Source organism: Pieris brassicae, chromosome 7 (assembly GCF_905147105.1).
Source record: "Pieris brassicae chromosome 7, ilPieBrab1.1, whole genome shotgun sequence".
Classification (NCBI taxonomy): Eukaryota; Metazoa; Arthropoda; class Insecta; order Lepidoptera; family Pieridae; genus Pieris; species Pieris brassicae.
Window position 1 is genome coordinate 9,193,674 of NC_059671.1, and position 26,897 is coordinate 9,220,570.

A 26,897-nucleotide genomic window follows, 5' to 3' on the forward strand; every position below is an offset into this window, starting at 1 on the left:
TATTATTAGTTCAAACTTGGCCGCAAAGCGAAAGCTCAAAAGCTGGCTTTAAATAAATAAACCTTTATCGAAGTGTAGTGCTTTTTTTATTCAAAAAAGCTTGGCAACGCTCGGCACACTGATATATTGGGTAAAAGAACCACAAAATACAATTTTTAATGTGACAAGCACTTATAGGCAAACATGACATACACGTAGTGATCATACAAATATTGAACAAAACAAATATTTAGCAACTTTGCAACGGTAACGAAACCTCGTATACTGGTAGATACGGCTCGTAACTTTATCTTATCGCCTTTCACCTCTAACCTGTCACTAGATAGTTCTATCTTTACAACTACGTACGTAATCAAATATTCTTTCCACTTTATAGTATATTTTATTATAAGTTTTACACGGGTACGGCTCGGCACGGCATCATTTTACCCGATAGTCACTGTCTTCAAGCATACCATGCTGCAGCCGAATTTGTCATGTCTCTTTATATGTCATGTCTAATGCGTTATTCAAGTACATGTATCTTTTGTGTATGTAATATTTCTTAGTGAGCCAGTAAATTAGTAAATCTTCCGATTAGTTCCCATATAAATTTCTACCTTTTTTTTAATAGAGGATTCCTTGCATCTGTGTTCTCGGATAATAATTAATAAAAATGCACTTTTGACATACTCATCGCCACCTCTATGGCTTCAGTCTTTCGCTTCTCTTCCTTTTGCGAAGTGTCGATAATGTAGAATGGGCTTCCAAAAACAACAATGTTCTTTGGATGAAACGACTTCCAAATTGAACATCCTAGTCCCTAGTAGTAACCCACCGCCTAACATTGTTATCTGTCTGCCTATTTATATTTTTTATTATATATTCTCTATTAGCTCCTATTCCCCGGTAAAATATGAAACCGATCCCTGTGGGCCTGCGGAACAGGTTTATTGGGTGCAATGTGGTTCCCAATGGAATATAGTTTTGTATTTGCAGATAAATATATATGACCGAACACTTTAAGGCTCAATTGAAAAATTGAGTTTTTGTAAATGTATGTATACATAGCTTGATAAGGTTGATTATTTTGTTTTTAATGTAAAGTTTGGAAAATCGATTTTAATTGCACGTTTTTGTCAGGGATTTTATATTGTATTTGATTGTGAAATTTATTTTGTTTTTGGTTTAATGTATATAAAGCTGATGTAGTATGGGTGCACTGAAAATCAATAATAGGATTGTCAAATTGAAATAAAAATATAAATTGATACTAATATAAAAATGTATTTACCACGACTAAAATTATAAGTCAAATATTACGCTACTTGAAAAAAAAAATCGATGTCGCTACAACCTTTTTAGGTCTGGGTCTCAGGTTTCTGTATCTATTTCATAATCATTTTTTAATCGAATATGCAAGTAGGTGATCAGCCTTCTGTGCCTGACACACGCCGTCGACTTTATGGGTCTAAGGCAAGTCGGTTTCCTCACGGTGTTTTCCTTCACTGTTCGAGCTCATGTTAAATGCCCACATAGAAAGAAAGTCCATTGGCGCACAGACGGGGATCGAACCTACCACCTCAAGGATGAGTCGCACGCTAAAGCCCACTAGGCCAACACTGCTCCTTGAAACTACTACCGCTACTTGAAAACTAAACAAAATTTGGTTTTAGTTTTATTCGAAAGTTAGAATCGACACAGATTGTTAATGTACCTTTAATTTTAATAAATACTAAGAAATTTACAGAAATTTCGTTGAATTATCTTTGTTGTAGAGTAATAATGACAGCCTTTCAAGGAGTGATTCTCTGACGTCACCTATCACGAGTGCGTAGTTCTGATAACTGTTCAAAGCATCATTGATACATACGTGACGGTTATTTAACCCAAAATTCCTGAGAATAGAACAGAATAGACGTGACTTCTTTTTATTTCCTATTGTTTTGTTCTACGGTGCGAATTCTTAATAAGTTATGCCTCTGCAGCTCGGTCTACGTGACCATCTTTGTTCGTTGTTTATGTCCGTCTTAGATACTAGATTCGGTGAATTTCGTATTATTTCTTGTGACATTTTCTATAACTTAAAAATTAAAATAGCCTGTATTCGAGTACTATAATAAAGATTACATTCAGTTTATGTTACTATATTAAGTATTATTACACGAACTCCGACGAAGTGAATGCCTCTTCAAAATTCTTCCGTTTGTTCATCTTCTCGGAAAATAGTAGTATTTTCCAATCTTTCCCCTTTATTTCATCTTCCCAGGTTCGTTGTATAATAATCGTTAATTCATCAATTTATATTTTATGTAAACATATAATTCTGAAATGGTTGGTAGTTCTTCCCCTTATCGCGTTCATACAGATGCGCCTGTGGGGGACTGTATAGTATGTAAAGATTACAAAATATATTTAAAACAAATATTTTACAAAAATCTTAAGCATAATTAACTATTAAGGTCCAACGAATAAATTATTAACGGATTCGAATAAATGTTTTGTTCAACTGTTTACAACTCGTGTTAATCTTATCGTACACTGAGTATTTCTTATGAATAGATGATTCACAAATTATTAAAAGGATATAGTTTTGTAAATGTATGTAATACTTTTTATTTTATGCTGTTTGTAAAATATAGGAATATGTGATTGCTATCTTTTTCTACGAATATTAAATGCTTTGCACCGATTATGTTGGTTATCGTTTCTGAAACCTTGCGGTCTTAATTATATGTTATTATTATTATTTTCTATATTCCTACATAAGTATGTATGGTGAGATATTGCAGCCTACTCGATTGTGAGGAAGTTGTATGGATCCGGTTAACGCTGAATCTCCTTATGTTCTCTTGTTATTTTTACCCACGTAAAATATATTTTCATAAGTATCTGATTGGCCTTCGTGTAACATGTGACGATTGAGAGATAAATAAAATATATGACGACTCCAATGAGGCATGACACATCTGTGTCAGTGGTGGTTCAACCTGGTGTTAGGGAAATATGATAGTCAGTTGAGACTCCAAGTCACGTTGTAAGTTTCTAACTACTCTCTAAGTTTCCTGACTTACTTGACTGAATGTTATATGCTATGGAAGTAAAATATTCTAAAGGAAACTTAAACAAGCCATTTGGTCATGATTGGCGCCGGTCACGTGGTCATGATTGAGTGTCCTTTAATAATTCTATTGTTGCACTTTTTATGAAACATTGTCTCATTCAATTATAATGTAGGTTTAATTATGCACAAGGTCGAGCCAATGTCGATATTTATAACGCTTTGTATTTCGCCGCCACCAAAATATTTTCACGAATAAATTTGCGTCGTTGTTTATTACACAGGAAGCTATAATATTCGAAATTAGGAAATGTTCCAAGTATACATATTCCTCGCTCAGAGATGCTTAGAATTATATAAAAAACTACCTTATCCACCCGGGTTAATATGAAATCCTTTTTTTTCAGTTATTTTAACAGATATTAATTAAATGATGTCAAGCTGTAAAAAGAGTTTAAAATTGTCGCAAAGCGCTTTGAAGTAAAGTTTTGAAGCTGACAGACGTATGCTTCGAAATGTCTAATTAACATAATGTTAATAGGCTTTACAAGCTGACTACACATATTATAATAAAATAAATTTGGTCTTTTGTTAAAATAGCTTTTACACATTAAGAAAACACTTTTTAAACGGATTGAAGCTATGTATAATTATTAAAAACGTATAATTATTTACATAATTTTAAATTTTTATTTCGACGTTTCGCGTGCTTTACACGCACGCCGTTTAAAAAGTGTTTTCTTATAATTAATTTGTACAATGAACCGTGAGGCTTTGAGTTAAATAAATATATAGTTTCATCGTTATTTGGCATTTGATACAAAAATAAATGTTTTTCAGCGGTTATGAAATTTCCCTAAAGACTAAAAAAATTATTACAGTATTCAAGATATAAGAAATGCATTATTTTACACGTTTACGTTACACATTGTTGATGAACAGGTACTGTGTTTTTCCAATAATGAAATCATGAAGTATTTTAAATATCGCGCGGAACAAAAAGCCAGCATTGAAGTCGAGTTTGCTGTAGTTATTATGAGTTACCGGCGCTTCTTTTTTAGAACAGGGGCAAACGGGTAGGAGACTCACCTGATAGTAAGTGATATCGCCGCCCATGGACACTCTCAATACCAGAGGACTCGCGAGTGCATTGCCGGCCTTTTAATAATTAATACGCGCGGCTGCAGAAGTTCCTAAATTAAGTTTTTCTATTATGAATAACTATACAGTTTAGCATACAGTATATACAGAGTTGTCGTAAATTATTTCTCAAAGAATTTCACATTTCAACAAAAAAAAAATTAAGACATTGATTAGATTTCGAAAGATGATTGATGGTCGATGCATGATCGACCCGTCATTATCGTTCCCTATTTGTTGATGGTGGATTGGTGATTGCCCGCGCAACTTATTTGCGTCATAATGAATTCAGTTTTTATAAACTGATACATAAATAATATACAATGTGGGTTTGGTAACGGATTTGTTAGCTTGTTTCTTTTTATAAAACAATAAAGACCAAACGGCCCCACATGCAATACCTCTGGGCAGGTGCTGCCCAGTACCAGCTCCTTCCACTTGACCGTATCAATGAATAGCGATTCGAATCGTCGACGATTGGTCATGCATGCGGCATGTTTCCTTGGTGTAGTTCACTCACTAGATCACTTAACATCAGATGAGTCTCCTGACCATTTTCCTTCTCTTATTAAAAAAAAACCCGTACATTTATATATGTAATTTAAATTAAACCTAATATTGTATGTATAAATCAATACATATACTGGAGCTCTCGGCTACTGTAACTAAAAAAAATGAAACGAAATTTGTAACATTACTTTAATATTTTAATATAATAGATTTTTTCGTTCAAACATCACCAAAACTTTTTACTAGCGTATTATTTTAAAATTCTATTCGCATTTTCAGCCTGTTCTATAAAAAGACATACCTGATGTACGCTTCAGATAATCTAAGTAAACCTTTAAACGAGTTTGTATTTGTGCTTGTAGCCTAAGGCGCGAATTATAAATCCCGTTTCTCAAAATCCAATACATTTTTATCGTGTAAAACTCGGGACACGGGATTCGTGAACTCCGGGAACTAGGGAGTTGTCAAGGACCTCGAAACAGTATACAAATACAATAGATGTTGAAAGTTGTACGCAATAAGCACGAAATAGATGCCGTTGAGGAAATATACTTGAGGAGGTTAAGGCCTACAAGGGGCTGTATAGCCATTGATGATGTATAGCCATTGATGATGTCTGTACTCTATATCTTACTAAGACATGCTAATCAAGATGTCTATGGGTCACATAAAAAACACCTTTAGGGCCTGGTTAGAACGCACTTGAGGTAGGTTTGAGTGTCGTAAACCTAAGTCACTACTGTTGTTTATAATGAAAACCAAATTATTCATAAAGTATTTTGCACGATCAAATAATAAATAAACATGACCCAAACAAAACCACAAATCATTATTTTATTAAGATAAGCTTATAGTACGTTTCTTATTAAGGCGAGTAGTAACAGTTAGTGAATAATGAACGTATATTTCAACCACTGTATAAGTTATTTTTGTTCGTTAATTAAATATTTCAATTCCCATATTTTCATGCAAAAATTTTTTCGTAGTAAAAGTAATTTTATACATTATTAATTCCGCTGAAGCCGAAGTAATTAATTAGTGACGAATTTGATAGAATTAAATTTTTATTAAATTCTTTTGAGATTGAAAAGTATTCGTGAAAATTAATATAATTATAAAATAATGATAAGTTCTTTCAAATAAGTACAATAAATTATTTGAAGAGACTTTAATAAGTTGATTTTTGTAGTTATAGTTAATATGGGGTTAAGCAGTTTGTGCCAACCTTTGTCCTTTACGTTAGCTTTACTAAATTTATTATGTAGCTTTCCTATTCAATATACGTAACTGTTTTAACGATAAGTTAAAGTAATATAAATGATAGTTGATACCTGTTATATTTTACCTCTTTAAATAATATCAAAAATTATCGAATAGCCCCCTTAACAATATAATCTTTGGGGGCATCCATGTGGAGCGTGGCTTCCTCGTAGGGAAATACTGCTTTAGAGGAAATTAAGTTTATAAATTATTGCTTTCACAAATGCATAGTCAACAGCTTTGTGATTATTATCTATTTTATATTATTAGTTTTTGTGATAATTCGATGTTCGGATATTACTAACGCATAAAAAAGTTTATATTTACATAAATTATTGTGCATTTTTTATATTGCAACATTCGTAAGTAGGTTTTACTGATAAATGTACCCGCAATTAATTATTTTTGACTCTATATGACACTTTCCTGCTAATGCAATGTTTAAGCACGAGATTGCTTAATAACAATTTATATATATTCAAATACATAGATAAATACTTGGTTAGTAAAAATCCGAAATACTTTCATTTGTGTTCTTCTATCGTCAGACGCAATTAGTTTTTCATTTTGTCAAACAAATGCTAAATCACATCGTAACTCGGTGATTCCGGGAACTCTTTATTTTTCTTTTATTTTCTGGAACAGTTTCAACAATAAAAGCTTCGGGACTTCTCTAAAATTGAAAGGCACTGACCTACTTTGAATGCGGATGGCATTAGAAATAGATACAAGCTATTATTAAGTTTGTTTGCGTGGCAATTGTGAAAACGTTTTTTTAATGCTCAACATTTATATAACAAAATAGGGTGAAATTCAATATTAAATTTAAAAAGTATTTCAATCCACACATGATCGAACGAAGAGTGTACATCTTCCTTGTCCCGTCGTTTGTGTCTTAAGTATATAAGGTATATAAATGCCTTTCAGTTTATAAGGAAAAACTAACCTTTCCCTTATATACATATACGTCGACCTTCCAGAAATTCGTGGATATCGCAGAACCCCACCAATTTCTAATAAATAAATGGAAGTTGGTATGTTGTCTAAGAATATAACTGTTTATTAACGCGTGTCATTCACTTGAGAACAGCTGGAAAAAGTATATGCAGATTTTTTTTATAACTTAGTGATTTAACTTAAAACTTAGCGATCAAAAAGAGTGGCGGAAAGTTTCTTGCCTGTTCTTCTTGCCCGCTCTGCGCCCTTGACTTGCGAACTGGTAGTAAATGTAAATTTACAATTAATTTAACTGATTTTCTGATTTAACTGATTCTGACGTTCATAAGTGGACTTGTTTACCTATATGAATTAAGTTATTTTGAATTTCAGATTGAGTTTATATTTGTATATTTTTTTTATTGATGTCTGTCAGGTTGAATCCCTTTGACAAATTTCAGCATATGTGAAAATACAAATGCTATTTAGGACGAAATTCATAAAACACCGTTGTTTGATGAAATGTTTTTTTTATTTTTTCTTTTTCTAAAACAACTCAATGGTTCATATAGAATATTAGAAGTATAAAAATTTATCTCGCAGTAACGAAATTTGATTTTGTTTTTTGAGGCTTCATATAATTAGCAAATATAATAGCAAGGCTTCACTCCTGAGGATTCTTTGATATTTGTTGGTAAAAGGTATTGAATTAATTAGATAACGACGTTTCATCTTCGACTGTAAGAATTTCTAAGTTATAATATTCTGTAAATTTTATCTTTAATTTTGAATACCTTTATAATTTTATATTAAATACCTTTAAATACTGGCTTTTAGCGTGAGTTAATTGGATGGGAGTGCTAGATTTATAAAATAAATAAATCACTACAAACTTTTTAAACCTGGGCCCCAGATTTCTGTTGCTTAATCATGGTCATTTGTCAACATAAAAGGCAAGTAGGTGATCCTGACCCTTCGGTGCCTGACACACGCTGTCGACTTTTTGGGTCTAAATCTAGCCGGTTCCTTACGAAGATTTCCTTCACCGTTCGAGCGAATGTTAAATGCGCACATAGCAAGAAAGTCCATTGGTGCGGCCGGGGATCATACCGTCGACCTCAAGGGGTGATAGCTAAACGCTGCAGGCGCAAGGCCAACACTGTACTGTGGTATAATGTACCAAAAATGAATGAGTTCTTCGGTATATTATATTATTTTTTTATATTTGAATAAGATTTTATAAATCAACGTAATTTAAAAATCAAGCCCTAGTTCTGTAGTATTGTTTGATAGTATACAGAGAGGATTTAGTGGTACATTTCTGTACAAAAATTGAATACAAGCATTTGACAACCTTATCTACGCCTAAATTAATATTTTTTAGTAAGCGTTAGGTATACAAAATTATGGCTTTTGATTCATAACCTAACGTGAAGGAGTGAACTCGTCTGTAGTATATATAACATATATTTTACTACTACGTAATATATTATTATTTACTAACACTTCGTTACATTACAATATAAAAAAAAATAAACATAATTAAATCAAAAGGAGTGCAACTTGCGGCCTTATCCCTTTCGAGCGATCTCTTCCAGGCTACCACTGTGAGTACAGAAAAAAAAATTAAATTACATAAGATAGGCAAGAAGTGCAGAAATACATGTTATACGCAGTTACTAAGACAAAACTAAACAGGAACAAAAAAAAAACTAAACTAAAAAGATGATACATTAAAAATAAAAAGTAAAAAGACACATAAATCACGATAATTTAAGAAAAGCCTCACGTCAATTAGTAGTTAGTAAGAATGTTAGGGATACGATGTGGACAGGTAATGTTTGTACAGAAGAAATTTAAAGGAAGATAGAGAAGGAGTTAAGCGAATAGGGACGGGAAGTGAATTCCATAGCCAACTGCAGAGACCTCAAAGGAATCCCCAAGAAAGGAGGAGTTATGAGATGGGATATAAGAGTATATTTAAACTTATATAGTCTTTTATTTATTTATTTCGTAATCGTAGCTACATCTAACAAGAATGATATATAAAAACAAACAATTACACTAAAAATATAGCCAAAGATATTACATGATATTTACAAAAAGATTGAAACATTTATAAAAGGGAAAAAAACAATAAAAAATATGATAACTAAGTAATACCTAATTCGGCGGTGTTGTCTGATGGTGTAAAAGTGACAGTACGTGAAGGTGTAAGCTCATGATGCAGGTGATTTTGCGCAATGGATATTCTTAATATATGAAATAAATAATAAATTAATTATAAAACTTTTTTAACGGATATATATAAACGGGATTTAATCTTGAAAGTTTTTTCTGTAAAGTGATCTTAAGTAGCGTACAAATTTATAATGATAAACCATTGGAATTGGCCAGTATTGAATATGCCTTAATGGGCATTATATATCATTGAGAAAGATTAAGTTTGTTGTTGTCCTTAATAAATTACATAATATACATTTTTCAACTTACAAAATTCATACGAAAGTATTGAATTCGTTGAATAAACCGGATAATATTTTGTGTTAATGTCGACTTTATGGTTCTCCGAATCGATTGTGTGGTTTGTGTTTTATTTAAAAATATATTTTAACCTTTTCATTATTAGGTTCGCTTTGGTCTGGTCTTCTAAATAAATGGATGCAACTTTAATGTACTAATCAATTGAATTTTTAGATTCGTCGAACAAAACCTCTTTGAGCATTGTCTAAGTTGAAGTAATTAAATATTCTGACACTATCTGGTCAATATATTCTTAAAGCCTTGTTTTATGTACAACAAAATATAAACGATTTTAAACCGAGTGGTGACTTTCAGCAGTATAATACTCGAAACAGAACTAATTTGAGTGTACGTCCAACCGGGCTCTAGAAGATAATCCGCTCCTGATATCGAAATTGTATTCGTTTTTACAACAAACTCCCAAGCTATATTAGAATTATCACTGAATGAATTCAAAACTCTCGTTAAACGAAATTAATTAATAAAGCTTTTTATAAATTTGACGATTATTTAGATGATCCTAATCGTTGGGATGGATTTGCTCCAGTTCAAACAATTTGTAAGTATCAAAACTTGGCAGTTAAAAAGAGTAGCGAATTGTTTCTTTCCTGCTATACGCCCTTGATAGGTGAACTTGTATTTAGAATAAATTTAACATCTTTTCTGTTGACTTTCATAAGTATACTTGGTTCCCTATGTGAATCAAGTTATAGCATATAAAATAACGCACTCAAAGTTTGAGTTATTTTATATGCTATGACTTTTACTTATGTCTATGGCTCCTTAGTTCCCACAAGAATTATACAAGTAATAAGTATAGCGTTTCAATGTGTTTCATATTTCTATGTATCAAAGTCGGTCATTAGATGCTAAAATGAAAATTCCAACATGTCTGTCAGCTAACCATTTAACAACAAATTGTACCGATCCAATTTCAGTATTCGAAATTCGAAAAACACGGCGAGCTTTTTGTAATAAAAATATACAGACAAAATCTGTTATAACGACATCGAAGGGACATCATATTTGGTCGTAAAACTGATAGTAGTAACAGCTGAAGACGTTGCTAATAAGTATCCAATACAATAGAATTCAGCCGGGACTGATTTTTGTAAATACAACCGGTATGTTGTTCTAAACGATGTTGTCATAAACGGTTTTGATTGTAGTACTATTTTGTAATGCTAACAGTTGATTTATTACAAATATTCCTAGGACAGGATTTTGTTTTATATTTAATTCGAATGAACATTTAATATTAGTTATATAGCTCTGTATTTAATTCTTTGAACTAATTTGAGATCAGCAAAATGTTCTAGCAATCCAACATCAAGAGCATTGTCTTGTGTTTGTAAATTCCACTAAGTCTCTGCGAAAATACTTCCACAAACGGTACCTTGACTCAAGTGTTTACAGCTTTGAGATTAAACCAACGAATAGTAATGTTGTATAAATAGGAGCTGCAGTAGTAATAGTTCAGCAACAAATTTCATTGTAAATGTTCTTATGCCGAAGGTAAAAACTTCTAGTCTTAAAGCGAAATTTACGATTGAATTGTAAGTTTTTCATATTTTATGAAACAAAAGTCCGACTTATCTATTTGAAGTGCAAGACTATTATGTACTGGAAGTGCTTCCGTGCAACAGTACTGATTTCCGAGTACACTTCTTTACTCTTCTGGGTATAGTACCCATATAAAAGATATAGGAATAACAATAGATCCGTGAATATAAATAAGAATTTTCAGGTCTTTGCCAACTAAAACAATCATCGCTCGGGTTATTGTTGTCCGCTGTTTCAGCAGGGTCCTTAGGGCTCTTTTATCTGCCAATATATAATAATGTTAATATGATTTTTGTATTTACTAAGAATTATAGCATAGTAACTAGTCTAAAAACTAGCATAGTTTTGCAAACAAATTATATAGTAATAAGTAAAGTACACCTTTCTGTAGCAGCACATGCTGGTACAGCAATCTCTAGACAAGTGTAACTCAATCTTTTATCTCCCTTAGCCTTTCTAAAATTACGTATGTAACATACATATTTTTAATATTAAAAAAATGAATTGTTCACTTAAGTAATTAAAATTATAGGTTTGAGAAAGATATTACTAGGAAATTATTAACGAAATTCAGTAAGTAAATTTTCAAACAATGAAAAACTGAAATTAAATTTTATAAAATTATATGGAATTTAAAATACCCTCAACTTTTGTTAACAATCAAATTGCCACCCTGTGGGGTGTGGTCCCCACGTTGGGAAACACTGCTCTTGGCAACCGATTTTCGTACTTCTTGAAGACGAATTTAATCATTACTTCCGAGTTCGCCTGTATTGACTTAATAAGGCTTACCGCTAGGCAATTATGCAATGTACAAAAGGGTAAAGACGCAATATGTAACTGAATAAATTCCGTTGCCAAACGTTCTGTTAAATATGATTTCTAATTACACTTATTTATTAGCAGCTTGTTCCGATCACGTGCCGATGTTTATTTTCCAAATTAAAACCTATGTTACCCCGGGATAATGTACGAGAAACATTCTAATTGCGAATGAATTTGAAATAATCCGATTGAGTTTATTCATTATAGACATATTTTTTTCCCCTTTATAATATAAGTATAAAGATATCCAGAAACTCACATAACAACTTTTATTGTATACTAGATGACCTGGTGAAATTCGTATTACCTGCATATATTTGTGTGAAAACTTTACAATATTTTTAAAACTGACCAAATAGATCGGACCTCTTACGATATCTATGTAACACAAATTTCTAAAGACATTTTGTATATAACGACTAAGTGACATTTTTTTATTTTGACAAAGACAAAATACCTCGAACATTTCCTACCTGGGAACAGTTGGAAATTTCAATGATCGGTTTTAGTATGCTTCTTTGGTTAGTATTTATATTTCCCGCAGTTTAAACTTTCCCTGAACCTCCACAAATATTTCAAGATCATAATAAACCAAATCGGTCCAGCCATTCCCGAGTTTTAGCGCGTCATATGAAGCCAATTAGTTTTTATGTATCTATTTCTATGTAGGTGTAAATCTACGAACTTTATAATAAAATTTAATTCGTTTATTTTTAAAATTTTCCGAGTATAATTGTCGGTAGTGTTTCAAGATTAGAACCTGGTTGATTAATGAATGATGTTATGAATCATATGGTTCTCGTTCAAGAGATATTATGCAAAATTTATTAACAAAAGTTACATTTAATAATTTTAATGATATTTGTTCGAAGATATTTCTGTCTTAGCATAAGTTTTTAAAACAAATAACAATATAATAATGTCATTGACTTTGGAAAGCATTTCGTACCACCTCAATGTGGAACCAGCTGTCCACTGAAGTATTTCCGAACCAATTCGACTAAGGCTCCTACAAGAAGCGTAGAGCGTACCAATTTTTAAAGGCCGGCAACTCACTCGCGAGCCCTCTGGGATTGAGTGTCCATGGGCGGTGGTATCATTTAACAGCAGGCTTCCGGTGTGATCTATAAGGAAAACGTTTATCAGATATCGCTTTGTGTTGCGCTTATGTAAACACCATACAAATATTGCGCGCATTTATCGTACCAGATTGGACACAGAAACACGTATAAAAATGTCTATGTAGGGTCCAATTATATTGGCTTCTCAAGGGCGTGAAACTATCGAGAAGAAAAGGGTCGCTCAAGTAATACGTAAATAGATTTAATGCAATTTATCTCCCCCCCCTCCATTTGTCAGAAAAAGTAAGCAAGGCTCTCAAAATAATAGTACATAAACGTAATACTTTGTGGAAATGCTCGAATTCCATTTCGTTTTCAAGCATTGGCAACGTGTAAAAAAGTAAATAATTACGGTTGACGTAATCACCAAATTGAAAACAAAAGACCCTCCCCCCTGACCCTATAGTGCTTACGGCCCCAAAGTCTGCATTACTATATTTTAATCGCTATATCTTTTCCTCCACATGAAACGTAATAAATTAAGAACGATAGGACGGATCTCGCAAGCAATAGCATCCCGGCTCCGCCTATTATTGTAAATAATAGATAGAAAAAGTTCCTGGACGTTATGACAGTGGACTAAACCGGTTTCTTTTTAGACAAACGTTTAGCCTCAACAATAGGCATAGCGAAATAGCACGCATCATAGTGAGAACAATAAGGCTGTTAAGATGGACTGAAAATATTTTTTCTTTGATACAATTTGATTTTATTATTCAATAGTGGCCTTCCAGAGCGATACGACGATTATAACGGTCATACAATTACGATATCACTTTTATATTTACCTTTTTTATTTAGAACCTTGATTACCCCTTTATCAGCGCAAAAAGCATCCATAGTACCTATATGTAGTATATTTAATTAAGCGTTCAATGTATCGTAATTAGTGGTATACACTAATACACCGTTTCATAGAATTGTAGTCGTGACGCGTTACGACTGAGAAATATCAGTGACGTAATTTTATCGTTAATCCGCTCTTGGTAGAAATACTAAAGTATTTTAAGAATGGTTTTTTTTATTTATTATTTATTAGAGCAGAGTTGTTCTAGGGGCTTCAACGAACGACTCTCGTCCTAGACGTCGTAGGATCCTTTCCCGGCTGTGCACCACTGGATTTTCTGTCTATGCGTTTATATATATGCAGTTCTATTTAACCTTCGCAGGAAAACATCTTGAAAAACCGGTTATAAGCCGACGGGGTGTGTCAGGCACCGAAGGCTGATCACCTACTTGCCTATTAGATTGACAAATGATCACGAAACATCAAAATACCAACAAAAACAAAAATACACGTAACGAAAAATTATAGAATTACCTAATGTAATCTTAAATAATACAAATAAAACTAAAAGCTAAAGCTCACGGATTCATGAATTACAATGCAATACAAAGGAATAAGAAATACAAGAATTATAAAAGTTACGATTGAGCAGGTAGGATATTGTTAAGAAATGTTTATTTAGAATATTTTTAAAAGATTGAAAGAAAACAATTTTTAACCGGATTAAAGCTGTTTTGTATTATTATAAACTTATAATTATTTACATAATTTTAAAGTTTAAGAAATTTGTCACCGTGACCACGCACGCTGTAAAGCACGCGAAACGTCGGAAAATTTAAATTTAAAATTATGTAAATAATTATAAGTTTATAATAATACAAATAGCTTGAATCCGGGTAAAAAATTGTTTTCTTTCAATGTGTAAAAGCTATGTCAACCAAAGACAATGCAATTTTAAAAGATGTTAGGGAGGTAACCCGTCGTATGGAGTCGTAGACATACCTACACTCATAGGTAGATTACTGTAATCGGTTGAGCCGTTTATCTGATTACAATTTAAAAGTCTGATATTATCTAAGTAGATGTTTAGAGATATTTTTTAATCAATCAAGTTCAATGTATACTTCACAGACGTTTTCTCTGTATAAGATAAGCATTGAAGAAACCAATAGTAAAAACATTTTAATATATTCTAGTACAGAACAGGAAAATATGCAACGCTTCCATCCCCACCATTCATTCATTAAATTAAGGAAATGCAAGCTTATTTTCTACCATTACTATTTCTGTTTCGACTATGCTTGTCGATCTTTCCAGGAAGTTGTGGAGAGTTGTAAGCTATGAGATTTCTATTTTTAATTTCACATTGACAGTGAAATCATATAGAAGAGGCTATCTTTAAATCTATATATTCTAGTCTATGTTTATCTCTTCTTATTACGCTTATAAAATCGTTTAATATTCTTGGTTTTATATATTAAATTTCTGAATTATTGCATATCACAGATTTTATGTGAAGTAATAATAAGAAATATTTTGTAAAGGTGGCGAGAACGTCGGCAAAGTTAGTTTAATCGGCTTCTACTTATGACCTTGAACTATTAAAAACAAAAAGCATACTAATACCACCTCCAACCCAAATTACATGGGTGTCCAATGTCACTCTTCACGATCACTCTTTTATGGCTGTTTCGCAGTTACCCCCCCCCCCCAACCATATATTGATAAAATTCTATCAATTTTCAATTCTATTTTAGTAAGTTTCCTGTACCTTCCATAATATAATTTAATTTTAGAATTAAATTCTCAAAGGCTTTTATAGAACTCGTTCGTCGTTCTAAGTAAAATTTTTAGAATGTATTTTTAAACCAGAAAACATAATTTTGAAGAGAATCTTAACTTACGAAACGAGATACATCAAATCTGACAGTACGTTTTTAGAAGTTGTCACCCATTTCAATCTTAAGTTTTTGATTGGATTCCTTTTGATTATACAAATTATAGAATGTAGGATTTCTTGCGATGTAATTTTACTTTTCCCAAGTGTAATTTTATTTTCGATTGATCAGAACATGATAATTATAAGGTTTCAGACAATTTATTTCTCGGTGGGATTTAATGGCACGTATATATATATATTTCCGTGCCAATAATGAAAGTTTTCATAGTAAATACGGTCCGCCTTATTGCTTTCGTATTTAGTATTCTAGGCTTCCAAAAGACATTTTATTCTTCCTCTTCATATTTTAGTGTCCACTAATTAGAACAAAGAGGGAAATTTGTACATTAGATGTATGCTTCTGTAGTACTATATAATTGCTATTAGTATTTTGGCAAATCCACTCGTAATCAAGGCGCCTACTTATTGAGCGCCCGCCTGGCAATTTGCCATGAGATATTTTAGATCCTTAGACGCGGTTCAGACATTCGTAATTAGATTGTGTACTCACAAGTGACGGTCTGCAGCCAAATGGGGCTTGGACAAATGAGTTTAGCGCTTTTGTACATTTAACGGCAGATGAGCAGTAAATGCACCTTAGTTTTGTGTTTACATTAGTATTAATAACAGTTTTCAGAATTTGTTTTCCCTAACATTTATCTGATGAGGAATGAAATTGCACGTACTTTTAATTCTAGAAGATTAGAAAGCATAAGAAGATTTATTTTTATTATTAACAATTCTGCGTTAGAAACGTATTTTTACTCCAATATTCTTAAAGAAAAGTTTATAAACGCAATCTGTGCACGTATTTACTTTTTGTCTGCTTAGCATTGTTCAGTCCTCTAAAACTTGTCTCAGAAGTATTTTCCCTTTTGCCTCTTGAAGCAATAAGTTAGTAGGAACGTTCAATGTTAACGGTGGTACAATTTATTCTGTTACGTGACTCTGTATAAAGCATAGGTGCCGGAGCTTGTAATTGGCCGGCAGATCGATATGCAAGCTGCCATGTGTATTTGCATGGTTTTCTTAGTTTTATTGTTTTTATAACAACATGCGCCTATTTACTTTAGTATAGGAGTTTTTTTGTTGTTATGGTCTCCACATATAATTATCGAACCAATGTATATTAAATATTGTAACAACTATTTTAAAAGAGTAAGTATGGTTTCCATATGAAACTACCTTTTGGAAGCGGCAACGAGAGTAATGAAATAAAAATATTTTGACTTTCAAAAATGGCTCTTTGAAATAAATGATTTGACCCGACTTGACATAGGGATTGACGTTCTAACCTCGCAATTATATTGTATTTTTTTTTAAATTTTTGCTCAAACATTATAGATAAATTACAAATACACACAAGAATTTCTTAGTGATTTAAAATTGGTGACTGAAGGGCCACACCCAAATACAAATGACTTCCTTGTATGTATAGAAACTAAAGCGTTAAAATGAAAATACAAGTAACTCAAAAAAATATTAACAGTGAGTGATAGTTTTTATACCTAATAAATAGACTAGAACTCGCAACCTAAGTAGCCCTAAAAATATTTTTAAAAGTACCCTCCTAATTTTAAGGAGTTAGAGATTTGCGGGTAAACATTGAAAAAGGCTCAAACCATGAGGTTGTCACTTTCCATTGTTATTTGTGCGGACTGTCCGGTGTGTGAGTATACTTTTCAGTTGTTGTAATTGGTCAGTGGCTGGAGACATCGACCTAAAAAGACCATGACCGAGCGTTTTTAAATTGGTACAACGTAAATGATTAACAACGGGATCTTGCGGCCGGCAATATAAATAATGTTTTTAAGACGCAGAACACTAGAAATAGAAGCAATTTACACTTATTTTAATTTTAGTTACTTCCCATTTTTCTTGTCAATCGACTTTCTTTAGTTTTTTATAATTAATGAATCGATGTATTTGTTTTATCTTCCTTTTTCTTATGTATGAGTAGGCTGAGCGTTGGCAAGCCAGTGTAAATAAATTAAACCATAAGGTAACCCATTTAGATTATCTATATCTGTTCATAATACAATAACACAAATAATAACAGGCCCTGAAGTTCGTGTGCCTTAATGATCTAGTCAGTTTAGTGTAAAATATATTTGTATGTAAATAAAAAACCAATCGTATTACAAATCGATGTGCCTACGAACGGTTAAAGCAAACACTCAGTATTTCTAGGTATGTTTCGTTGCAATAAAAAAAGTTGACGAATGCGCTGTCATCCATCAATTAAAGGTCACGTCTAGGTTTAGCAGGGTTGTTCATTTATAATATATATTACAAACATTTTTCTGATGTCGAACTTTGTACCTATCACCATTGTTAATCAATTATTATCGTTTATTTTCTCTTTATCTTTGATTTATTCGTTCTTTTTACTAAAGTGTTATAATATTATTGTAATGATGTGGACGGAGAAATGGTGACTAATTTTTAATCCATCGTCACGTAAAGTTTAAAAAAAATTAAATGATACATAACATCATTGGGGCGATTGTTAAATGCGCACATAGACTTTCTGTCTATGTGTGCAGAAGCACAGAAAGCCGGGGATCGAATCTACAAACTTCCGGGATTAGAGTCGCACGCTGAAGCCACTACGCCAACACTGCTCGCGTCTAATATATTGAAGTCATAATTTTAGTTTTAACATAAAATTGTAGTAGGTACCTATTCGAATACGGGCATTTTTTTTATTATTTATATAATCTGTAGAAGAGTGATTCGACATTGGGCTTTCAATGTGTAATATTATTGTTTAAACAACCTTGTCTATAATCCTAAAAGCGTCGAAATGTATTCCTCGGGGTTATGAAGTCAGTATACAAAATTTGCTGAACCTAAACCTTATTCGTTATTCTTTCTCCTTTTATTTCAAAACTTAATTATGAACATTGAAGTTTCATTTATAGGGATACTAAAAAAATAACCGCAGGTAAAATACAATGTACCATTTAGGAACATCATTTGCTTGCATTGTCAGGTTTTGGTTTGTCCCCCGTGGGATATAGGCCTCCTCCATCCGGATCCACTTGTGTCTGTCGTGGGCCAGGCGCGGCCAGGTGTCTTTTCGACACTGGTTTTAACTCGCTGTATTATTATATAATATTATTCTTTAATATTCCTAAATTTTTCAGTGTGTTGGAAAAATATTCTTGAGTGATTCTTGTCCTAGTAGGTTTAGGCCTGTCTTTAAATTGTGTTCTGCTTCTAGCTTTTGCTGTGATTGTCACTGTTGTCTGAACCATACGGTGGTGTTAATTATATGTATATTTTCGACGGTAATTGAAAAAGAAGTTGATCCAATAGGACAGCGATCTTTACTTTTTATATTCGATCAAAAGTACAGCGAAATTGCATACAAAAACATCGGGATTGTTACAGAAATTACAGAGTAGGGTTGCTGGTAATCTTTGCATTTGTTTAGCTTTATTTTCGCGTGGACAGCTCGTAGAGCAACATTAGCTTATTTTTTTAACGAACACATTATAGCCGTGTGACCTTGACTCCATTGAATATTGATCGCGAACTCCTACATAATAATTTCGTACCTGCCTCATACGGGTGTAAGAGATTAATTTTTCTAAGAATTGCTTTTAAACAAACCGATGAAGTCGGATAAGTGAAGGGGAAAATAGCCAGTAAAACAACTTTCTCAACATTTGGTTTAAATTACGAAAATTGAATAAACAAAATTGTTTATCAATTAATCAATCATGTGAAAGAAATGGTAAGCGAAAATTTTATCATTCTCGTTTTCATATGAACATATTTTGGTTCCAGTTATTCAAAAGTTAACGTAAATCTTTTATTGTCCAGCAGGGAGGAGATCCCAGCTCCACCTTCAGGAGGTGACGCCCATGCTAACCTCATGGCGGCTATTCGCCAGGCAGGAGGTGCGGGCAGAGCCAAGCTGAAAGCTGCAGATAACATATCGGAAAAGGTACGTCCTTTAAATGGATTCGAACAAATTTAATTTTAACTTACGTTGAGATGAATATATACAGTTATTTAGTAAGTAGATTTTATAAAACTGTTTTAAAAATAAAGCAGTGTTGGCTTCATCGTGGCTATGCTAGGAAATGTGGAGGCCTAGAGTGCAGTGGTCTCTTTCTGTGAGCATGTCTGCAAAAAGATGCTGTTTAGCGATTGAGGGAGAGGACTGGTTTTGACCGTAGAAAGTCAGGTGGTTCAGTTCTGGGGTCTCGGTCTTAATTGGCCCGGAAATGCAGGTCGTGATTGAGCTCTATGTCGGATATAAGCCCGGGTCCCTTGGGAAGAATGCCTAGTGAACTCCGAGCGGCCATCTTAAGGTGTGTAGGGCTGAGTCGTTTTTAGTCGGTGGGATCTCCCGAAGGCTCTTTGAAGGAAAGCATCTCGAGGAAACCGATTTCACTTTACTATACCGAAATATATGTCGTAATGTCTATCTGTGTAATGATGATTATATTTGGAGCGCCTCCATACTTGCTTACACCTATATTTAATTAAAACTTTACATGTTCTAGAATAATACTATTTATCAAATTCAAATAGAAATAAGATTATGAAGATTATGAACCTAGGTAACACTGGAAATGTTTGGAAAATGAAAAAACGGCATAATGTAGAAAGTTGCCAATACTTTTATTGTTTTTCGAAGTAATCTCCATTCCTCTCTACACGTCGTCGCATTCGATGAAACCACTGAGAAAAGCAGTGGGCCCACTCATCCTTAGTCTCTTAGTGAGGGTCTCTTCTATGTCATTTTCGTGCGCTTTTACCGCATCTTCAGGGCTCGTAAAGCGAATACCTCGAATTTAGTTCTGGGGTATATATGAAAGTCACAGGGCGCCAGTTCAGGACTGTATGGCGCTTAACTCATTATCTCGACACCTGCCGTAGTCAAATATTCAGCAGTCCATGCGAAGGTGTTTCTGGTCGTCGGTTAAAGTATGGGGAATCCATCTGGTACAAAGCTTCCTGACGCCTAAATGTTCGTGTAATATTTTTTGAACTTGACTCATACCAGTACCTAGGCTTGCCCGTATCTGCTGATAGGACACTCTCTTATCTTCCTCTATCATGTGTCGCTCAGCACTGATGTTATCATCAGTAGTCGCTGTTAAAGGACGTCCCTCACGCGGATCATCATTGAGATTGCTACGTCCACGCTTAAACTCGTTAAACCAATTGTAAATAGTGGCACGAGATGGGGCTTCATTAAGAAATGCTAATCGTAAGAAATGCTAAATAGTTCTAAAACTGAAATTCAAAAAAAGTTTTCATTAGCAATATTTTTAACTGGCTCGTTCTTAATATTTTCAGTGTTACACACGTATTATGTGCTTTGTTATTGTTATACTGTTTAAGCTTCAATTTGTTATGCATGTTATCTGAACAGTGGTTTTCCGTATATAATTGATGATTAACGTTAATTGATATAAATAGTATGAATTCGTTGAAAATAAATTATTTGGGCATATAACCTTATTAAGGTTTCTGTGATGATTTTAATTATAAATTTTGATTGCCCGAATTTAATTATGTTAAACATTTTAATTATTTATTTGTTAAAGCTCACCAGATCTTGATGTGGGCATCATATACATGCTTTATCTACAGGATATGTTAAAATACATGACAGTTATGCTAGAAATACATGCTACAAACAAATAAAAATAATAAAAAATCACTAACAGATTTTTTTTAATAATTTATATTAGGTATCAAATAGGCACTTAACAATGCTTTTTTTTTAAATACAGCCAACTACCAAGTATATCAAGCTCTGGATATGTAGTTTTTTCTCTGTTGTATTCGCGAAGATTTCTAATGAGAGATGCCCCAAAGCCTATGTTGGTTTGTGTCGACGGAATTTGGAACTGTCTGTTAATTACATATCAATTTAGTAGGTAAATAACATAATGCTGTTCTACACTTTGAGGGTTTAATTGAGAGCTTTTAAGCTTTACGAATTGAGATTGAAATTGAGAGTTAAATTGAGGAAAACTTTGTTTACATTATGTCTTATTTTAAACATTAATTAATTACTTAATAGAGTTGTTAGAAAACAAGATGTTTACTATTTACTAAGACGTGTTTGTTGTGAAAATGCTTCGGAAACTTGCCGTTCTCGGAAGAAATCCTCCTGGCGCCGCTTTGTTAAAGACGAGAGGTTATTCGATCATTAGTTGTCTCACTTTTTTTTAATTCCACAATGCAATGGTTTTTCTAGTAGTTTTCGATATTTATTTATTAAAACTTCGTTACATTATAAATAACAACAAGTAATCCGATGCATTCGGGCTTATGGCTAACAAGCAGTCCGCCAAACCCTATTAAGAAAAAGAAATTAAAAAACGGTATGCTAAGGTTAAACCGAAAGAATTATTTATAACGTTCTCAAAGTAAGTATTTAATATTTCAAATTCGTATCAGAAACAATTATATACAATGATTTAATAGTAATATAAATATATGAATATGAATATGAATAGAATTTTGATTACGTTATTGGAATCTACGAGCGGGTTGTTTTTCTTTATCTATAATTTGTATATTTTATAATTAATTCGGCTAAAGCGTGGTTAAATCTGAATCTAATAATCAACTAATGTTTCCGAATATTGAAAGAGGAAAACCACCTGGGTGTTTTTTGTATCCGGCGCCGGCGCCTCTTCACCGTTCATAAAAAGATTAATCTATTTCTGTTAGATTACAAATAATTATTACGATCAGCGCATGTTTCGTCGAAGCGACATAATTGTACCAGAGGCTACTCCAGTTCTGGGTACAGTATTATGTGAATCCGATAATCGTATCATTGTCTGTGAGATTCCACGTGCATGAATAAATTATAGATATATCCGGATTTGTCTTCCTCAATTTTCTCCATTATACTTTCTTCGTATTTCGTACTATTATCTAGTTATATAAACGCATTTACATAGTTAACGCTTGAATAAAGGCTTTGATACAATTTTCTATGTAGAATTTATATATTTACAATACTTAAATAACTTCGTAATTTTAATACAACGGGCCTCGTACCTACATTTTAAAGTTTGCACACAGTCTTAAACAAATTTAATGAACAAGATTAATTAATTGAAATTTTGAGAAAGTTTATCTCAATGTTGTAGAAGCTTTCCTTTGGATATAAAATGATTAAAACCAGTCACCCACTAAAATAGGTGTCCATAGGTGCGATTGGGCAGGTTTGCCACCCTTATAAAAAAAAACATATTCTAATGAATTTAACATTTATAAACGTTGAATAATGTCTGTAGATTTGTTTAAGAGAAGATCTTTAAAATATATTGTAGAGTACAATATTAATTGGCTTATAGATTTGTTTTCCTTATCTAGTGTTATATGTCAATATAGAATTCTCTGTCTAAAGCTAATAATAATCCAGCGGCGCTAGAACCCTACATGGGTCTTGGTCTCAGATGGCATCCGTTTTTTGATCATTTTTATATCATTGAGAAGTAGGTGAGCTTCTGTCTGACACACGTCCTTGATTTTTGGATTTGAGACATGCCGGTTTCCTTACGATGTTTTCTTATGTACAAGCAAATGTTAAATGCTCAAATAGAAAGTCCATAGGATCGTACCTACGACCTCGTTGTGTTTTATATATAATGACTAGTACGTATCTTATAGGCTACAAGTCCTGAGTTATCTTTTTAAATACGCGATTTGGTTCAGGTGTTATCTTCATCTCCCGAGATAAAATCTCTTGCTTTCGGCCAGGATTTCTTCGAATTCTTTCCCTTACTGCTTTGACCACCTTTTTCGTAGGAACATTACGTGGACGGCCAGATCTTTTTCTGTCCCAAACAGAGGAGGTCTCGTTGTACCTATTGATAGCCACAATATAGATTGATAGAACACAAACATTTTACTAATACCAAGCGTATGGAGAGTTTAAAAAATTTCATTTGGCTCCACACCTACTTTGTATAATGCAATCACAGCAATTCGGTTCTCTTTATCACCACACTCCATTTTAATATCGGAAAATATTGTATAATGTACTGGCGCCAAAATGAGAAAACTCAATAAACAATCATGTAAAAATGACAGATTCCAAATTCAAATTTTGTTAATCTTCAATTGTAACCGTATTTATGGCCAGACTAAGTATATGCATTCAAAATTCTTACTCTTGGACCGTGTAAGATTTGAGTTTTCAATTGCATTCAATGAGGCGTTGTATCTTTAGTGTTATTCTGTACGGGTTAATGATAGTATAGTCATCTCTGACACATGAATTTACAATACTCTTTAATAATGATTCTAATTAGAGATTAGAAAAAGAGAAAACAGAGGTTTGTTTAAGAACTGAGTCGATATTCATGAGCCTTCCTTTTGCTTACCTAGCGTACTTGGTAATATAGCTTACAATACAGTACTTAAATTCCTAAGATCTTATCAAGTAAGGTTTATTAAAGTAATAGGAGTACATTGGTTAGCAGCCAATATGTACGCGACCCGACCAACAAGGAATTTTTGGACTAAGTTTCATTGACTTCCTGCTGTATTGTATATTAAACAAATCCCTGCGGTTTCATGCAGTAGAATAAACAAGCTAGGATATATATAATATATATAGAATAGGTGTATATTTATATATAAATATATATACACTTGACCTTCCTTAAAAGTTAATAATATTGTATGGTGGTTGCCTGGTATGTTCACTTTTTTATATTATGTGAATCGAAGTATTAATAAATAAATAAATATTATTATTTCCACAAATGTATGACGCCACGTTAACTCGCGAAGTTGTACATTTTTCAATTTATTTTATTCAAGGTAAAGAATTGGCGTCATACAATACTTAAGTATCTTTATAACACATCAATATGAGCAGTGTTGGCCTAGTGGCTTCAACGTGCGACGCTCATCCCGGAGGTCGTAGGTTCGATCTCCGGCTGTGCACCAATGGATTTTCTTTGTGCGCATTTAACATTCGCTTGAACGGTGAAGGAAAACATCGTGAGGAAACCGGCTTGCCTTAGACCCATAAAGTCGACGGCGTGTGTCAGGCACAGAAGGCTGATCACCTACTTGCCTATTCGATTAACAAATGATCATGAAACAGATACAGAATCAGAGGCCGATACCTAAAAATGGTTGTAGCGCCATTGATTTATTTATTTTATCTTTATAACACACTTTGCACAAATTGCCGCCCTCGTTTATTTTAATAAAAAATAATAGCAAAATAAGTTTCTGTTCATTTTGTTTGTAGTTACACTTATCCCTTGAACTCTGACGAAGGTTTTTATGAAGAGAATTATTGGAAACATTTGGTTTTATTTAGTACATAGGGTTTTATTCTAGAAAAGCAAACAGCCTTTATAGGATAGCATATCAAATGGTTTGTAACCATCATCGAATATTTAATTTATTATTATTTATTTAATATTATACTACTAAAAAAACAAGGTTAAGTAAAACACTTATATTAAGGTAAAACAGAGTTTACGTGGGCAGCTAGTATAATATATTAAAAAACTTAGTAATAAATTACATAAAAAAGTTAAAGAGTAAGTGAGTCGGTCACATTTCCCGCGTTTGTGAAGAATGGCCCAGTGAGAAGAAAATAGACAGAGAAACCTATGAAGAAGAATTAAATGTGTTAGCGGAGAAAGATTGGAAAATAGTAGCAAAGATGAGAGACAAATGTAAGAAATTTGGGTAGGCCTTCTCTACGTCGAAGGTAATACCGTCGTATATAATAACTTAATTTATCCTTATATACTATATTTTATAGATAATTAATGCGTATTGCTTTTCAAATATTTTGAGGACATAAGGAATTCGTTCGTATCAATTCAAACCGGTCTGTCATAAGGTGGATTCCGCGAGTGCCTGAGGCGCGATGCTTCTCTGAAGTATTTATGTTTTGTCACAGTATTGCCATAACTTGTCTCCCAGTTGGACCGGACATATCATACGGGGGCGTACTACCAAATGTGACTTTGATCTCGGGTGACATTAAGTCGAACGTATATAACCTTAAAAATTTTAAAGCGTTCTATAGATGACGTTATGATGAATTGCTATGTATGTACTAATGAGGGTTATAAATTTAATACATTTTAAGCGTTGCAAAAATCGCAGCTACTTTTATCCGCATATTACGGATAAAAGTAGCTGCGATTTTAGAGAAAAAATTCAGTCGTGAAGTTAGAAGAAGATTAGGATAGGATCGAGAATAAAATGCAATGATAAAATCATTCGAATTTATTTAAACATTCCCTGAATTTCCATCAATATTTCAAAATGATTATTAGCCAAAGCGGTCTAGCCATTATGGAGTTTTAGGGAGACCAACGAACTGGAAGTCATTTTTATAGACGTAGATAAGTTAATAATGATTAAAAATAGCTCAGTACACGGAACAGAATAAGATATGCTCATGCATTACATAGAATTTTTCATCGATCACTAATTACAAACAATACACAGAATCAATGTCACTACGCATACACACTTTTGTTGCGTTTCTCTGGAATGGTCGCGAGGTTTACGCAATTTTCGACTTTCGTCCCTTACCAAAAGATATGAATTCCTACTTCGTAGCTGTTTGTCTTTTGGAAACATGTTTGTGTTTTGTTTTTATAGATTTTTCCCTGAATGCGTCCGTTGTTTGAATAAATTCTTATCTATGCTGAGCTATCGGCTCTTTACTCTATGGTTAATGTTTACATATCGGAAATTCTTAATCATTCTCTAAAAAAATGTTTTATTAAAAATTATGGATGATTTTTGTAAGATATAAAACGGATGTGTCTTTATTTTCTTCTAAGATATACTTATTGAATGATAATTTGATTAATTTCTAAGCTTAGAACGGAATATACGTAATATACACGATCGAACTTCTTTGATATTCTTTGTCAACTGATTTTTAGCGTTAAATCAGTGTGTCTGAATACAACGCGTTCTATGTATGGGTATTTACCCAGTGTATTTTGTATATTTATACAGTTCACTAGAAAACAAGGCACACGTCGGGGCGTCAAATAACAGCGCGCACAAAGGAAATGAATGCTGGAACAAGTCCTAGAGAATGGTAAAATGGATCGATTATTCGGAATTGTAAAGAATGTGTTCTAGGGACTTGTCGGAGCCGTGTCGTATGACCATTGTTCCATACAATGCCCCTTGCCCATTTACTGCCAGCTTTATAATGTCAAATTTATAAAAAATATACCTGCAAAACGTGAGGTCTACTTTGCT

At 33.0% G+C, this 26,897-nt stretch overlaps 1 protein-coding gene across 2 annotated transcripts in view; it reads left to right on the top strand.

The window, feature by feature from the left end:
* LOC123711953 (WASH complex subunit 1) overlaps positions 1-26,897 on the top strand; it is a 40,980-nt gene that overhangs the window by 7,477 nt on the left and 6,606 nt on the right. Inside the window, exon 4 of one of the 2 annotated variants that reach the window (XM_045664828.1) lies at positions 19,476-19,599. In XM_045664828.1, coding sequence (XP_045520784.1) covers positions 19,476-19,599 — 124 coding nt within the window. The remainder of the gene's footprint in view (positions 1-19,475; positions 19,600-26,897) is intronic. The other variant, XM_045664829.1, reaches the window with a different exon arrangement.